The 19,102-nt window shown below is 36.1% G+C and overlaps 1 protein-coding gene across 1 annotated transcript in view; it reads right to left on the bottom strand.

The window, feature by feature from the left end:
* PDS5B (PDS5 cohesin associated factor B) overlaps nucleotides 1–19,102 on the bottom strand; it is a 111,854-nt gene that overhangs the window by 58,297 nt on the left and 34,455 nt on the right. Inside the window, exons 7-10 of the mRNA XM_082489759.1 lie at nucleotides 14,478–14,558; nucleotides 12,957–13,097; nucleotides 2,882–2,997; nucleotides 1,124–1,218 (exon numbers count right to left, since the gene is read on the bottom strand). Coding sequence (XP_082345885.1) covers nucleotides 1,124–1,218; nucleotides 2,882–2,997; nucleotides 12,957–13,097; nucleotides 14,478–14,558 — 433 coding nt within the window. The remainder of the gene's footprint in view (nucleotides 1–1,123; nucleotides 1,219–2,881; nucleotides 2,998–12,956; nucleotides 13,098–14,477; nucleotides 14,559–19,102) is intronic.

The following is a 19,102-nucleotide window of genomic DNA, read 5'->3' on the forward strand; positions in this document are numbered from 1 at the left end:
AAATAAAGCTTTGCACTTATGGAGGTTATGAAATTTTAAATCCAAATAAGACTTTTAAAAAATACAGTTTTGTTCCACAGGAATACATAATAAACTAAAACAAACGAACAATGCCATTGCACAAAACAATTCTAGTCTCAAACACCAGTGAGTCAGAGAAATTTTTCAACAATTTGACTTCGATAAGCGCTGTGGGGAGAGAGGGGAGGGGCAAGCAAAATTACATTTCCCAGAGGATACCATTAGAGGGGGCACAAAGTCTTTCTGCAATGTAAAAAAGAAAAAAATCCTTGAAAATAAAATTGTGATAATCAAAGAGGAAACATCTTTATATTCCATTATGGAAAGGTCCAGAAACATTTATTTTTTTAAGCTGGCTTAACTATACCAATAACTACGGGATGATTCTAGCCTGCTGGTATTTGTGTCTAACTTGACAAATGCTCATCAAGTAGGAGAGCAATCTCACACACTTAAGAGCCCTTTAAATTCCCTCCTTAGAGGAAATGGACAAAGATATTACCTCCAAAAAATTACAAGAACTAAGAGCTTATTGATCAGGGGGAGATACAGTATCCATATACAATCTGAGGGGAAAAAAAACCCAAACCAACCCATTCTCCTTAATTACACTTTTTTCATTAAAACATCAGGAGCAACAAACACTAAACGCTTCTGTCTATGCCAGTTGCCTCCTTCCTACAGAGGTCTTGAGTTACAGGCTGTGTTTGATCTGAAGGAGCAGTACCCTACGGCTGTGGTCACAGTTACCAGGACTGTTTTCACATTTTAGGCAGTGGCTGCATAATATTTACACATTTCAGCTTTGTGAAACTTTAGTCTCCACTCTGCACCCTAATTAGTAAATGCCATAGCCACTAAGTTAGCCAGACTGTCTTTGCCTGATCCCACAGTGCTTAATTTCAACAACAGTTGGGAATGCAACTACGGTAAGAGAGGGAGAGTGATCTCTCTGGTTAAGGCAGGGACTCCCTGACTTAGAAGTCCAACCTCAGTTATGCCCTCCACAACATCTGACAACGTTACTTAGGATTACAACTAACCTTCCTGATTTTTCCAGGAGACTTAACATTGTATTTTAATGTTATAATAAATCTGGTACCTGTTAAGTCTTTTGCTAGGTCGGGATGGTTCATAAGGCAGTGACTTGCAAATTTCACACATTCAAGACGAATAGGTACATGGATATCATTAAACCTATTCAGAAACAAGACAATGCATTACAACAACAACAAAAACATCACTTTTACCAAAGCAATTAGTTTATTTCTACATGTTCTCAAATACCTCTGAAAATATTTTTACACTTCCCATGTACATTTACACGCATAAAACTTCTGTGATTTCACAGTTTTATGTAGACTGTCTTTAGCTTAACTAAAAAAACTCCTGTACTTATTCATGTTCTGAACATGAAGAGAAATATCCTCTCCTGGTACACATGAAAAACTCCAAGGCAGACAACAATTATTTATTAGAAAGATGTCTGACATATTTTAACTATCTTTTCTGTAATGCTCCACACAGTTAACCATGAACCATGAATCAGCAACTAAAAGTTTTAAAGAGGGGATGAATATCACAATCTTATAAACTGTATGATACACAGCAAACAAATAGGCATCTAGCTTAGTACAAATTTCTTGTGAGATGGATCACTTCAACTTCTGTAAGATTTCCTTTCAAAAGACTGAATTAGGTTTGATGCTTGAAAACTAATATTTTCTCGTGTTTAATTGTGATAAGTAATTTTATAATAAAACTATTGGTGTAATGAGTTACAAACAACTCTTGAAAAATAAAATGAATTTCCAAGCTATCCTCAAAATGCTTGGTTTTAAACAAATTAAATATCAGATTTTAGAACATTAATGCTGTTGAAATGCTTTTTTATGAAATAAAGAGGTTTTTAAGGAGTAACTGTTTTAGTAAAAATGGGGTATGCTTTCAAAATCAAGAGATTTTAAGAATGGTTCCTTTAGTAACACAGCTTTTAACTTAGTTAAAATCCTTGAAAAAAGTAAATATGTGCATGTGGTTTGTAACTAGTTAAAAACAGTAATTACGAGCAACAGATTGCATGTATTCACATTGCTTCACATTATAACACAATGAAGCTTTTTCCTTTGGGCCCAATTAGATCTGGTATTTTTTCATGACATGCAATGTTTTAAATAGTTATGCACTTTCAAGAAAAAGGCCTTCCCTCACATAAGTTTCCTGTACTTTTAAAAGTAGCATTTCTTTGAAGACTGGTTTTGATACAATTGAATGCTAAATTATAAGTTACTGCATTTGTAATAAGGTATATAATTTATTCTCACTTACTCAAATCAAAATCATTTTCATCATAGTGGCCATACTTAAATTTCTCCTGACTACAAGCTCCAGCTGTATTTTCTATCTCAATCCGGCAGAATATTTCAAAAACAAAAGACTAAGTGTTTTTGCAGCATTGTAAATACTACACACCTCTTAAGGCACTCCTATCATTAAAAAAAAATTAAAACCAGTATACAAACTTTGTATATAAAAGTCTTAAAAGCAGTTCTAATATCACCTGATACTGCAAAACTACTGTTTTAGAACTAATCCATCATTGAACAGTTTCACTTGTGAAGAAATTAAAATAAACTATTTCTTTTTCTTGACAAAAAATGCAAAAAAATGAACGATGAAGGAAGAATCACCGATACAGAAGATGTATGTAAAATAACCTCTTTAGTATTATCTGTCAGATTTCAGATAAAGCAGCAAGTGGGAACATACACTTAGCTGTGTCACTTTCAAAAAAAAAATTTGAATTATACTTCATTGAAAGTTTTTCCCCTTCAAGGAAGTGAACTAAACCATAATATACCTCCCCAGGTAGCACTGCCAAAGTGGTTTGTTTTGAGATGCCAACTCCGAATCCTTCGCCCCAAACATTTTTGCTAGAAGTTTTACAACCTGCAGGCGTTCTTCATTGTCATTGCTCTGGAAAACAAGCACTTTTTTTTTTTTAATTTAAAAAAAAAGCCACAACAACAAAACAAAACCCACAAAACAAACAAAACCAAGACTTGTGTTTTATACAGCTTTTACATCAATACACTTATACACCTCTAGAAATATCATAATACAGATTAATACTTTTCCTGCATGCAAATGTACGTCTCAAGACAAAAAACCTTCACTATTATTGGGAGAAGACAAAATAATAAAGGCAGTGAAAACAAAAAACAATGTAGAGATAAAAAACAACATGAACAAAGCCAGGTGAAAAATACACAGATACCTACACAACCCTCATTTACAGATTTCTGATCCTGTTTGGAAATTTGGTATGTGCCTGTACAAGCTTACACAAATTCAGGCACTACACAAAATCCCACAAACCTCATGCCGTGTTTATCTGCACATAAAGGTCTACAGTTCTCTAGACTAGTGTTTAATTACAAAAATTTAGTTAAAATGAAAAAGAGTTTTCAGAAAGTAATTTTTTAGAGAACATCACCTTAAGTACCCAAGATCCGAGAAGCACAGGATCTGGTCCTGTATTTAAGCCTATATTTAAAAATGCTGAGTTACAACTGATATTTTTCTTTCAAATTTAAAATTAGCACTAAGAGATAAAACAAGGCCTTCTCCAGTGTATTTTCATTAACAATGGTTTTCATTACACTTGTTTAATACAATACACAGCATTTGAAACTTAATACATGCTTTGTAAACATGTGCTAACATTTGTGCAATTAGCATGTACTTCCTGTTCACCAATTTTTTTCTTTTGCTTATTAAAGGAAAAGAAAAAAGAACAACTGGCTGCAACACTTCTTTGAAAAGGGTGTAGCTAAAATTACTTTATATTAACTAGATATTATTCAACCCTTATTATTTCAGTCTTTTTTCTAATAATAAAGGCAAGGAATGTTTAACACAGTTCTTTTCTACCATCTTTGACATTCTTATTAGTTCAACATCACCTTTTGAATGTGAACAAGAAATAAGAGCACAATGTAGCTGTTAAAGTTGTCTAATACGACACCACAATCTTAAAGACCAACTATTTCTCCCATCTGACTCAATACCATAAATGGGCTGAGAAGTTTGCGAGCATGTCCTTTTAATTCAGCTCCCTAAGAACAGTAAAAGCATTTGTAAAATCCTTAAAGTAACAGAGCAAGAGAAGTTAAGGATGAAGAAATCTAACACTGATGTATTACTACATTACAAAATACTATAAATTCTTTGCATACATTTTAGTATTAAGTATTAGCAGCGTTAAGAGTAAATCCATTAATACATTTGTCTGTGTTTGACTAATTTTTTCCAATTAAAGTTCAGATTGACATTACTGAAAGCCATCTACAACCTCCCCCTCTTAATCTGCAATAAGTGAAACTCATCAAGAAAAAGATAACTTGTAAGTGTCAATTACACTACAAATTCTTATTCTGTGCCATCATGATTAAGAATTTTAAATTTTTTTGCAGCCTTATATTAGTCCAACCTCCATTAGTCACATCCCATCCACTCTTGCTTAAACCAATAAAATATCAAAAATACTAAGCAACTCTGCGTTTCTCTAGGTAAGCAACACAGATCCAGAGCAAGACAACCCAGAGGATGGGGAGTACACTAAACATTAAACTACTTAATTACACAGCCATCAATATAGAAAAAAAGAAAAGAGACATTAAAAAAACCCAATGAAAATATCCTTAATGAATTAGCCACAGAAGAAGCTTTCACTGTATTAGCCACTAATCCAATTATAAGACAACCAACTCATGTTTAGTCCTTTTTGTAGAAACAATGAATATTTGTGATTATGGACCAAGAGTATTTGGTACTTCTAAATTTGTGCCCAGATGTTGGTCTCCTTGAAACATTCTTATATAAGCTCCTAAAGGTCAAAAATCAACTTGTACTTCTTATTAAACGAATGCATCACTGCTACAGTCTCTTTTCTTTATTCTACTTTAATCTCTACTTCTTTTTCTGAGGGAAAAAAAAAATTAGTATCGTAAACTCTGAGAAAAAAAAAAAAAAAAAAATCTTTATTTTCTCCACATTCTACAAGACATTGTGTACTTGAAGAGTCATGTCCTTCATCTCTTTTCTTAGCTATGGTCCAGCACTCTTTATGCTTAATAGTGTTCCATAATGATTTGTCAATAAAAGTTGACATTGAACACCAACATTTCGGTTCCCCATACATGCTCCTAACACACAGGCAGCTGCTCTTCTGCCTAGATGTCACTAACAACAGTTGAAGTTGGTCAGACTGTTATCACTACCAAGAGCAAAAGAATAAGCAGCACTAAGGATCTGAGCGGATTTGGGAATACAAGTAGACATATGACCTGAAACTTTTTAATTTTAACTACCATATCCGGGGAGAAAGGCAGCTCTACAATAATAAAGGTCAACATCTTATTGATTTTTATTCATTACACCATTTTGATTTAGTAAGGTGATAAAGACCTAAAACCCATTATGGTTATTTCCTAAATACTCTATTCATGATCATTTTATTAGCCTAAACATTAAAATGGTATCCACTTTCAGTAATACAAATTTCTAAAATTTAAATATCAAATTTGAATGAAAGAATATCAGTTTTCTTTACAAGCTGACCTACACAACAATACACTCCTACCTCTGGCCTCTCCTGCACCAATAATGCTCCTGTGTCAATCATACATCTGAAAACACACCACCTTATAATACCAATTTCGGGCACAAATGACTGACCCTCACAGAAGAGGTTAAGTTAAATGAATTTCAGTATGCATCCTCCTGCTAATTCCCCAAACTCCTTTCCAAAATTAGGTAAAAAAACAATTACCAGTAAGAAGCAACCATGCTTTGACACAGGTCTCAGAGTGTTAAGAGTTTAACAACACTCCTTTTCTGCCACATGAGAACATAGGAGCTTTCTCTTTACAAAAATCTACAAAGCTGTGGTGGGTTGACCCTGGCCAAAAGCCAAACACCCACCCAGCCTCTCACTCGCTCTCCTCTCTTGTACAAAGAGGAGAAGGGGAAAAAATAGAAAGAAGCTGAAAAGACTCACGGGTCAAGATAATGACAGTTTAATAGGTAAAGAAAAAGCTGCGTGCACAAGTAAAGCAAAAAGAGGAATTCATTCACTACTTCCCATTTGCAGGCAGATGTCCCGCCAGTTCCTGGAAAGCCGGGTCTCAGCACGCATAGTGCTTCCTTGGGAAGACAAACACCATGAGCGCAAACATCCCCCCTTTCCTCCTCCTTTCCCTGAGCTTTTATTGCTGAGCATGTGTCCTCTCTCAACCGGCTACCCTGCCCCAGCGTTGTGGGGGGAGAAAGCCTTTACCTGTGCAAGCACTGTGCAGCAACAGCCAAAAACATTAGTGTGCCATCAGCCCTGTTGTAGCTGCAAGAAGAAAGTACAGTACTATACAGGCTGCTATGAAGGAAATTAACTCCATCCCAGCCAGACGCAAAAGAATAACTAGTTTGTCCACTTTTGTTTGGTATGTGACACGGCACACACCTGACTGCATTTCAATTCTCTTCAAACATACCAATTCTCGGGATAGACAAGAAACAAAAAGCAAGTGAGGGAGTAAAGCACACAAAAGCTGCACATTTCAGAGAGTACCAGTTACTGTCAGCAACCTTTCATTCTTCATCCAAGTCAACGTCACACACAATTCTCAAAGCAGTTAAAATTACCTGGCATCATGACCAAACTGTATGGTCATTGGTTGTACCAAAATGGCAAGGTGCTTGAACACTAGGTGGCCACATTGTTGAGATTCAAAAGAGTAAATATGCATAACAGTGTTCCTGAGGCACCTAAGTTCTCCCACAAGTTCCATACTGACAGTTTCATAAGCTCTCCATACATGGTCAAAAATTTATTTGGTCACTGACAAGAAAGCCATTGGATTTTTTCCCACACTCAATGAGACAGTCTAGAACTTCCATAAGATCCTGATCCCATGAAGATAAATCAAGAGGATTCCTGCAAGGAAGAGTGCAAAAGAAGTTCAGGGAGATGGACAGCAAGAGATTTGGATCCTGTCAGGTAATGAGTCACAGACACACAGCCGTTTGTTCATGTCCTTAAACTCTTATCAGCAACAGCGGCTGAGAAGAGAACAAGGCAGCCCAATCAATCAGAAAGCAGGGGAGATTGCTCAGTGAAGCTCACCTGGCTGTTGGGAGAAAACCACCACCACTTCCTTTTCAAAACATACCACAAAAAGTTTAGAAGCAAAGTAGTAAGGTACTACATGGAAATTCTGGTTCGTGTACAGAATATGCAACTAGTGGAAAAGTTGCTGATACCAGAAGAATCAGTTTAGAGAAACAGGATCACTATCAGAGAAATGCCTAGCACCCATACTGTAAACTGGGTACCCTAAGGTGAGAATGAAACATGTGACCCATTCCTGAAAGAACAAACAAGTCATGAATACAGAGAGCTTTTGGCATCCTTTAAGAACAGAAGGTCCTCAAAATTGGAACAATCAAGATCAAGAGCAACTCCCTTCCCCACTTCACTCTAACTAGAATTTATGGAAAGGAACGTGGCAACCCTTGCAATCATGAAATGGAATTACATCCAACAGACTTCACAGATTTCAGTCTGTGCTCAGACAGAACTCTGTAGTTCTCGGAAACCCAGGCAGAATACAGATTCACCATAAGCCAAGCACATTCATGGCAGAAGCCTAGACATGACATCCCACTAAACAAAGCTACAGTTCTTCATAGATGATTAGTTGGAGTGGTTGGCAGTTGGAGACATTGGGCACATGACCTGTCAACAACAGGGTACTGTTGAAACTTCAACAGCTTCCAACAAAGCAGGACTGAGATCACTTTCTGCAATATGTCTGAATTTGAAATGATTGGCGAGTTGTCTATCACCACAGCCACACACTCCTCAAAAAAAGACAGCAAAGAGCCCTTCTTAAGCAAGAAGGGGTATGTCCATCAGCATTACTGAAGCACATATTCCAAGACAGAATGATAGTTTTTCCAATACGGCCACTATAACACCATGCACTGTATTCTACCTATTAATCTTTGTGTTAGAAATACTTTGTTCAGCAACTTGACACAGTTAATTACCAGACCTTGTTTTCCAAGTACCAAGTGGAATCAAAATGTGCCATTTACTCCATACCAGAGGTGTACTTTTAAGCTCGCTCTCTTATGCAGAAGTGATCAAGAGGACAGCACCAAAATGGCATACAGGTAATCCCCATTAGCATCTGACAGTGGCAGTTATGTCTGTCACACAAGCTAACCAGAGAGTATCAACGTAGATGAGCCAGACTCAGAGAGTCCAGAAGACCTGACAGCACAACATATCCACAAACAGCACCACACTTCTGCATTCTCCCAGAGAAATGTGCACCAGTTCTGCAGCATGATCTTAAAATTCCTGAAAAGCCATCTACATGTCTAGACAATTCAGCCCACTTTCCTTCCATGTCCAAAAGGCAACAGGTTACCTAAAGATGATCTGTCACCAGAAGGCTTACAGAACAAATCTATCCACTCCATCCAGAGATGTTACTGGCTGATAATGCTTTGTGGTGGTAGCATCAGCCCACTAAGCTCCAGAAATGAATGACATTAAGGTAAAAGAAAGGTGGCTGGTGCGACACTTAAGTCTCTGCCACCTACTATCTTTGGGGTAAAGAATAGTGAAAAAACTGCCAACAGTGCCAAACACAAGAAAATGAAGGAATCACAGGAGGAATGTGTGGACAGAACTAGAGAGGCAGGCAGCAGAGAAATACTTCTCCATCGGTATCTTTTTATATTCAGCTCAGTATTTCAAGTTGCCCCAGAGGACATCATGGTGGCGATATCTATCTCAGTCTCAGCAATGTTATTACAAATTAATTGACGTGAATGAGGATTTTGCTTTGGGTAGAGGAAGCATAGCTGGAAAGGCAACCCTCAGTGTAAAAGGACTCATCCCATTCACCAAACAAGATTTGTCAGTAATCACATAGCTTCAGGACCAAGACATGTCTCTTTGATGCATCTCAATTAAAAACAAAGGAAGAATGAACTAAACTGTATTTCTCTAGCACTCAGTAACAGGAAGCAAAATACGTATACCATTAGAACATACAGATGGAAATTCTCAAGGACAATCTTTCAAAGTCTTTAACCATATTACCATTCTTCCAGGAATTCCTGTTGCCTTTTGGATAATAATGTTTGGATAATAATTTCCCACTTTGTTGCCAAATGACAACCCCAAAAAAGTGACAAAATTTTTTTTCATGTTGTTGGTAATCAAGTTCTATACAATTTGCCTTTGAAAATCCCATGTCACATCAGTCTTTTCTTATATGGAGGCCTAATTCTTATTTCCCAATTTAAAGTCCCCTACTGAGCTGACCTTCATTGTTCTTCAGGCTTTATATGATAAGGCCAGTAAAAAAAAAATTAAAAATTGTTCAACATCTGTATGAAAGTAACCATTTATCATTCTCTACTGGCAAAAAGCCTTTTTAGACAAGAATTTAAGACAATTTTTAGGCAAGACAATTTGGACAAATATTTAAAAAGAACAGGTCTTGGATAAAAATGGCTCAAACTATAGCAAAACATAAGAAAATGCTTTAAGTAATTGATTTATTTCTTGTAAATTGAAATTATCAAAAATACCGCGTTCTGTTCAAATTCATGCCGAACTTGCCAAGTTTGCACCTGAAAATATTTTTTAAAGCATCAGCTTTAAAGTGAGCCAGAACACTTGATGTCTTGCTCAGAAGTCTCCCATCTGGCCAAAATTTTTTTAATCACTGCTTTTGAAGCCAATTATAAAGAAAACCTGCGTTTTCTTTATAATTGCAACTACCCAAATTATCTTTGAGAAGCACAGATCATATGTCCACTTCCATGTGTTCAATGCATGCAAGATGAGATCATTCTGACACATCTTCACTCTTCAAAACCGATAACTCAACAGTTGAGGCAGCCACAGCTTTCCTTCAAAACAGCAAAGCAGCTACATGCGGTCCTAGAATACAGTAACTGTCACGGTACCCCACACAAGCCTTATTATCACACCTGTATATTCAAGAGCTGTATCAGAAAAATCATAGAACAAAAACTGGACATGCCTGTGAAACTATGCATTTGACCTAAATATACTCTACAAACTTCTATTTAAATACCTAGTAAAGAGTCCACAGCGAGTGAGCTGAAAAGGCAATGCTCCAACTATGGGTGTGGATAAAGATGCAATACTATGTACCAAATCCAGAAAAGGCAACACCACCTAGGCAAGCTCTGAATGACATGCAGAACTCACTGTTTGTGGTTATTATGTCATTAACCTTTATTCAAAAAGACATCATCTCTATCCTGTATTTGATATGGGCTGCCAAGCATATTTTTCACTTTTACCCCCCACCCTGATCCAGAGCTTCGTCAAGCTAACAGAGACACTGCTGTCCAGTTTCTTTTCATTCAAAGCAGCAAAACTTTAGCTGCCTTCTACTGTAAGTACTTTGAGTTTCATTGAAATCACACTCTCTTCTCAACACACTGCTATTTACCTGGACGTGAATTAAAATTGCTTGACACTAGCTGCTTCTCTTTAGAATAAAGCCACAGCTATTGTTGGAGCGGAAAGTATTTAATCATCACTGGTAGGTCTGCATAAAGAATGAACTTGTCTTGATCTCAGAAAAACCATGGGCTGACCCTATTTCAGAACATTCATCTTCAAAATACCCTTTAACGACAGAAATATCTTGCAGACCTCTCAAGTCATTTAGAGCCATGAAATGGTTTGGGTTGGAAGGATCCTTTAAAGATCACCTAGTCTAACCCCCCTGCCATAGGCAGGGACATTTCCCACTAGATCAGGTTGCTCAAAGCCCCGTCCAACCTGACCTTGAACACCTCCAATGATGGGGCATCCACAGCTTCCCTGGGCAACCTGTTCCAGCATCTCAGGATTTAAACCAGGATTATCCTATTTCAAATACAGGTTTTTTTTTTTTTTCTCTGAGAGGTGGGTGGGTCAAACTACATTTGACAGCCAATAGGACAAAATAGGCATATATTATTTGTCCTTATAACTTAAGGCATCAAAACCACACAACTGAAGCGACAAGACGATTCAAACAGAAGCCTTATCATGCTCTCTGAATAGCCACAAACTTTACTGAGTTCAACAAGATATCAAGGAATAAGAGCAGTAAGAATGTAACCATCAAAATGTACGTCTACTGGAAACATTGTTAAACTGGATCTTACAAACGTCAGAGGTGAAACACCTTACCCTCAAGGGTTTAGATCATAAGGAGAAAGCTACAGTAAGGATCAAGGAGACAAAAAGCAACAAAATACATGTTCATCATCTGAAAAGAGTATACCAAACAAAGAACAGAAATGCAAACATGAAAGAATGTGTTGTAAATTAAGAGGTACAAAGAAAACATGGAAATTATTAGGGCTGAAATTGCCCAGTTGAAGGAAGAAACCAGAAGTTGTTCTGTGGTGGGCAGGGGGAAGAAAAGGTTGACAGTGCTGGGCTACTTAAACTTGCTGAATCCAATGGTAAAATAGGATACAAAAAAGTAGTTTATATTGAAATAGTGGAATATAAGAGTCCATGAACAGGCAGCAAGACAATTCAAGAACCTGCAGTTTTAAACAGACCTAAAGATGGAAAGGTTACTGCAATTATGGCTATGAAAAATTTAAAAAAGGATGTGGCAGCAGTTAAGATTACATCTCTTTAATAACAGCTTCAGCTGCAGAAGTACTGTTTTTATTGGAATGAGAATGATAATTGTTTGCCATCTGTAAGAACAGAAATTAAAGGCTGAAAAAAGTGTACTTTTAAGACACAGACAGCAAGCAGTAAATTCAAGCCTACTTCTTTCGGAAACATGAATGGAGAGATATAACCATCAAAAAACAACTTGTCCAACAAGTGGAGTGTGTCTGCCTAGCAATATTAGTGAAAAAAATAATAGGCATGAACAAGCCACTACGATAATAAATATTGCAGTGAGAACAAACCAAATGTTCTACAAACCTAAAATCTGTCCTTGATAATAAAAATACATGTAAATTTAAAAGTTGCTGACCGCACATTAGCCCTCAAGTTTAGTTACAAATCACTTTCAAACTCAGTAATATAAAGCTAATCAAATTTCCCACTTCCACAGAAACCCCGTGAAATGACAAACAGAATAAAAGTAGAGCAGAACAAAGGGAGTAGGAGCTGTTATACTGAATTTCTCCAAGTGATAGAAACACTCTGAAATGGTAGAATGTTAAAAAGAAAAATACCTATTAAAATAGATAGCTAGCACCAGCTACCCTCCAGACATAACAAGCCTGAAAATTCATAAAAGTCATTGTAGCAATGACTACAAGGCATATTAATGGAATCTAATGCTCTATTTCCACCTGTCACACACCTTTTATTTGGACAAAATTGTCAGCACCTCAGTTTCCATTCACATGGAGCCCAACTTTTCCCTGCCAAAATTCACTATTCTGAACAAACATAATCTCTCTGCACAGCTAGCAGCACAGGTTCTTTCAACATATTAAAGCCCTTCACAATAAATACTACAGTAAACCAAGGAACAAGGCAGGTTAGATTCTCAAGTCAAAAAAAAAAAAAAAAAAAAAAAAAAAAAATCACCTTATTGCTTGAAAGATACATCCAAAAAAGAAAAACATACCCCAAACAAAACCCAAACATATGTACACATGCACTGTAAGTTAATATATTTGAAGTCAAATTACTTTTTGAGGATCTTCCTTTAAACAATGCAGAAATGATATGTTTTGCATATTAGTTTTATATGCCAAATAATTTGATGAACTTGTCAGTAAAAAAGTTGTATTAATAGCCAAATCACACACATTTCAAATACACAGAATGTATAAGAAGTGTTTACCTTAAGTTTGAATTCAAGCTGTGGTAGAACAGAAAGCAAGAGGTGACTGTCAATATTGTATAACTCCAGAATCAAGTCAAACACGTGCTCTGACAGGTCACTAATTGACGTTTTACCAAGCATGAGGACCTGATTGAAGAACTGGAAAAGAAAACAGAGTATACATCAATAACAAGAGTATATATACACTCTTCTAAATCCTATGCTTGTCTAGCACTAAATCTCTGTACCTGACAATGTTAATCATACCAGTAAAGAAACTAAAAACACTATAACCTTAAAAAGTGGCAGTTTTCAAGTGAACCCCAACAAGTGATGCAATAGTCAACAGTTTCTAATAATAATGATGACTAGAGAATAACAGATAAGCACGTTTCATTAGAAGTTAAAGAATCCATACTGTCATGCAGAAAAGTTTTCCTTTTCTGGATACAGAGTTGTCTGAAACGTATGTATTCCTGGTTAGGCAACTAACTCCTACTGTGTCTTTAATATATTTTAAGAAAGTAAGTAACTTTCAAAACAAAGAAACCGGACAGCATAATATTACCCACTTGTGGGAAACCAAGAACAGAAGACTGCGTGTACATATTTTCCATAAGAGGAAGATTCTTATTGTACAGACTTCCTTAAAACCCACAAAACATCACCCAGTTTGTAATCTAACCCGTTACAGATGAATATTAAAAACAGGCTTCCATGTAGCAATACCTTCCCGAAGAGCAGGTTTGGAGTAAGAGTTTTCACTGAAGATTTTTTTTTAAATCTTAGAAGGTACCCACTTTTCAAGTACCACAAGTGTTGTAAGTCTGAAAGCAACAAACAACATTGAAAGTTTTCTATTGTTTTCAAGCTCTTGAGGTTTGGGATAGCTGCCACGAGACCTGCTAAATCCCCAATTATGTTAAAAAAAAAAGTGTAAATTTTTTTTTTTTCTGTTGTGCAACTTTAATTTAGAGGATAGTCCTGTCTGATCTTTACTTCCTCTCATCCCTCTTCTCTTGCAATGCCTATGATGAATATGCTCAAGTTGGCTACAACCCTCAATCCACTTGCTGCGTTTCTTCCTTACTATCTATTCTTAGATTCTATTTCCTCTTCTTTTCATGTGACAACTGCATTAAAATTCTGCTCTATCTTCACTTCTCCTAGCTTCTAAATAGCCTCATCTCCTCACTAGAAAAAGAATTTTGTCATGAACAATGTGTTTACATATTTTTATCAGAACAATACATAAGTACACATGGTCTTCCAGTCACATCAAGGATCGAAGTGCAAGGTCTCCCAAGACAGCAGAAAGTAAACTATCCATTGCATTTCAGAAATCAAAATTGTTACAGGCTTAGTAGTTTCTATATGGTAAAGAATTAGACTCAAAGAACAATTGCTAGTTTGTAAAAAGGTATTTTACAGCCCTATTTTGACTACATGCAATTCATTCTTTTTGTAATACAGCTCAGTTGAAAAAAATGTATTGATTTCCATAGTTGTTTGCAGTCTTCATTTACAGTCTTCACTCACATTAGTAATGTACGGTTCAATTGCTTGCGCTGTCCTCTTTAGTAAAGCCTTTGCCAAATCATAGGCTTGCTTGTTTAAATTCTGGAGGGGGAAACAGAAAAAATTTAAGCACATGTATTAATAAATACAATAATTTAAAGCTACCACGTACTGGTAAATGCATTAAAGAAATAGCCTGTTCTTTTTATACTTTCAGTAGTAAAGATAATATAGTAAAAACAAACCTAGCCCAAACAGAGCTTTGTAGTCTCCACCAATATTACTGGGAAAATGCTTTCATGGCAAATTGGGGCTTACTTTTCAGTTGCCCATCTAAGTCAGTTCCTGCATTTTACTGTTGTTCCTTATCAGCTTCCCAAATAAAACAGGAAAGCGATATAAAGCAACACGGAGGCATTTACAGTCACCACAAAAGCAAGACTATAGACAGTAGAATTCTGTAGGTAGACAGTAGAATTCTGTCCTTGCATCAAGCAGCCAATTGTGAACTACCATCACAGTCTCTCCATAGTGTCTCCCAAAGATACTCTCAGTTTGTTTGGCTGACATAGCAAAAAGCCCAAACAAACAAACAAAAAAAAAACCAAAACCAAAACACACCACACCTAGAATGTCAGTCCATGAGCAAAAAAGGGTGAAGAATACAAACTAACGAAACTCTAATATAAAAAATAAAACACACTGACAGCACTCCTATAGCTCCATTTGTCTAATTGGGTTATTGCTCTGTCATTTCCTTCCTTTCCCAGTATGCATTCTCCACCCTCTAGTTACTATGCCGTTTCTCCAATTTCTAAATCAAAATTACTTTTCAAAAGTTTTCACAAGAAAATGCAACTCAGGCCTTGCAACAACAACTGCAGACTTGATTAACACATAGAAGAATGAGGGAAAACTCTTCGATATGAAGAAAAAAATATAGTCTTTTAATAGGTAAAATATCTGTAAAAATATATTTCCCCAATTTTGCTTAGTCTTTGCAATTTAAAAATACGCTGCATATTCCATTTACAATACAACAGTATGAAGGGGCAGTTTGTGGTTGGTTTTTTTTTTTTTCCAAATACATCTTATCCATAAAAGGAAAAAAACCCTTCGTTTTAGTATAATGAAAAGCAAACACAAGATGCATCGCCACACCCAGGGTATTTCTTTGCCTGCATATGCTTGGTTCTCTGTAGCTATCTGAAGGAAAAAAAGAGTTGCAGAAAGATGGAGAGTATTGTCTTTAATTTCAGAAACTGTGTAAAACTATAGGCTTCTAGACAGCAGTGGGAACAGATTAAAATTGTCTGTTAATATAAAACAAAACAAGCCTTTGGCTTGCCTACTGATAGAATTAAGTTAGGTGACTGAAGTCAAAGAGGCTATGACGATTCATACTTGAAGTATCTATTTTACTTGGAGCCACTACAGAAGGTGAATAAAAAAATCCTAATTCTGGGAAGATACTCGAATGCTTACATAAGATATTAACATTCTTGTAATTTCCTCTTCCCTTATCTAATCAAGATACAAGGGTCAACATTGGCAGTCTTTTTACAAAACTGTACAGCCATTCCATGTGCCTGATTGCTCTTTATGGTTAGTACATAAAAAAAAAAGTTTCCACTTGTAGCATTTGTTTTCTGTTATTTAGCTAGAGTTGTGACTGTTCTGGAAGTAAAAGGCACAAATAACCATAACAAGAAATGTATGCCACTTGCAGTTCTTGCTCTGATCCTTCTTGACTTCCACAGTTCACCTCCACCAAAGCAAAGAAAACAGCTTTCACTTGGGTAAGAGTGAACTCTAGATCATGAGCAAGATCTGATTTACATATAAAACAAGTCTGAACAGCATAACAGAGTTCCAACAGGCAGATCTGTTTGATTCATATTAATTACAGTTTCAGCTTGTACCTTTCATACAGCAGTTCATTTTAAAAAAGCTGTTGTAATTCATCTACACAACTAGTAATAACTAGAGTTTAAAAAATTAAAAACAAATTCTCACACATAGCCTTAGGAAAGGAAGTCTGAAAGAACAGAGACCTTTCATAATTAAGCCACTTAAGGCCAGGCGAAAGATCTCCCAATACCTTAATGTTTGCCGAAATAAATGCTAGAACTAGCTATTTGCAACTCCGAGTAACATACTCACATTACAATTCATTCTATCTAAAAAAGCTGCAAAGAGAAAAAAATAGTCTAGACCACAACCGGCGAAGGAAAGTTAGCTATTATTGTCATGCCTCACACATTTGATTTAGTTGTGCCGATAGCCAAGGCCCTCGAATGTCCAGAGCCCAAATATTCTGAAAATAACAATGCCCAAGTCTTAAAAGCACATGAAAAAGTTTTTATTCTCCCTTTTCCAGCTTAAGGATAAAAGTAGAAACAAAAAAAAAGCAGCACTGCCTTAGTTGAAATGAAATCAGGAACAACCCAGGCCATTACCAAATAGGCTCAAAGATCTTTTACAAAATGTCAAACCTATCTTTCTGACTAATTTAATAGTCAAAGATACTTTAAACTTTGCCTGAAGGAGAAATTTTATAAGGGTAAGACCTAATTTAGCAAATTTCTTCTCTGTGTTTATCTAAACTCTTCTATAATTATCCTCTCTTCAGTCTTTCTATATGTTTAGGGAAAAAAAAGTGACATGTATTTCAAGATCTTTTAATAATTTAAGAAAGCCTACACTGATGGGGACAATCATCTTAATCAGGATGCCTCTAAAAGCATGTAAGTATCCACTGGGGATAAGCTTTAGTTACTACCCAATTCAGGACTCTACGTCATCAGCTGGTAACACTATCTAAAGTAATCATTAGTAATTACTACATTTTGAAGGGAAAAGCAGAAATAAGTATTGATTGATAAGGACAAACCAAAGAACCACCCATGACAAGGCAGATCTTCTGCAAGATAATTGAGAAGTTACATTTAACATCTAAGACAGACGTACAGAATCCTGCAGACAGACCTTCTACCCCCCAAAAAATCCAGTTTTCTTTCAGAAGAGAATGTTAATAAACAGGGAACATTGTTTTTTTTTTATGCTTAGAAGGCCTTCAGCAATAATATCTGAAGACAGACCATCTTTGTCAACCGTAAGTTCTCTCCTTTGTCTCAATTCCTCCCATGGCTTTTGTGTATATATTACAGCATTTCAAGCTTTTTACACTTCCGGAAGACATGAAGAGTTTTGCTAACTCATTTTTCACACCTGTTGTTCTCTAGAACGTTTGACAAACTTCTACTGCAGACACAAGAAGTGGTGGCAACCTCTCTGACAGCATGGCACAGACATTTTTGCGTATATATAGACAATGCTCTCCAGAACAATTTCCCAGAGCTACAATGGGGTTGGCAGTGACAGAAATGCATACCCACTGATTTTTTCAGTTCCTTTTCCCAGTTGCCTCTCAATGTCCAATTTAACACAGTTCAAAGAAATTGTGAGTGTAATAATTTTTACTCATCCCTTAAAATTAAGAAAAAAAAAAAAACACGCACACCACAAAACAAATCCACGTCCCTTATTTTTTCTTCAAAAAGGATGACTAGCTAGAATCAATGCAGTCCTTAATTTTATAACTTTAGGAATAAAAAAAAATTTTAAGTCTGTATCTTGAGCAAATATTCTTAAAAAAAACATAGATTTTAACATATTATTTTCTTGGCATTTGAAAAGGGTCTTCAATTTCATTCTGTCAATGGCACAGCAGCAGAATTTGTACCCAAGAACACTTGACAAAAGTTTTAACAGATTCTCGAGTTCTGCTGGGGGAGGGACACAGGTTTTTAAGGATGGCTGACAAAGAAAAATCTCAGCTGAAGTGTTGCCAAGATAGATAGCGCTAATTATTAAGCAAGTTCCTAGTAAAGAAAGTTAGGAATTAAACTGTCAATATCACTTTTTTAAGAAGATAAGCATGTAAAGCATGCAGGGTGAGCAATATGGGATTCCCTGTAGTGCTCCTGGGGCTGCAAATGGAACACTGGCAAACACTCAAGGAAATAAAGTACAATTTCCCTTCTAACACACTGTACAAACACAAAATTGTTTACACTTGCTGCCATAAAGGCTTTATAATCTAAATAGACAATTAAAAGGCAAAGGAAAATTATTAATTTTTCTCACCTTTTCATATTGACTACCCATCCCTTGCTTCTGGTCTTTTCTGGTTTATTTCACTACTTATTTAATACCCTCTTAATGATTATATTAAGATACGATTATTTAGCAGAAGAATTTCAGTAGAGTTCATAGAAAAGAAGAAAAGAAAAGCCACAAAAGGAAAGAAAATAATTAAACATCAAAGAAATTAAGAGTTGAGCACACGGTAAGACAAGTTCACTGTTTTATTGAATTATCTGATACCTGCTGTACTACTCAAACAAGCCTGTGCATACCTGTTTTGTGATATTAGTGTCAGCCACTTTCATTCAGGTTTGTATCAATATGGATTTTATTCTGGCCAAGTGAGCTGGATGACAAATTCAAGTGAGACAGAGCAGCTTAGACTACTTCAGTGACTGCTAATTATGGTAGACAGATGTTTGATAGTATGCCATGTCCCCAGTATATGCTCCTTATGCCTGAGTTTTTGTAGCTGCTCTGCTAGCACCATTGCTTGT

The sequence above is a fragment of the Vanellus vanellus genome (genome assembly GCF_965231255.1).
Source record: "Vanellus vanellus genome assembly, chromosome: 1".
In the NCBI taxonomy this organism is placed as follows: Eukaryota; Metazoa; Chordata; class Aves; order Charadriiformes; family Charadriidae; genus Vanellus; species Vanellus vanellus.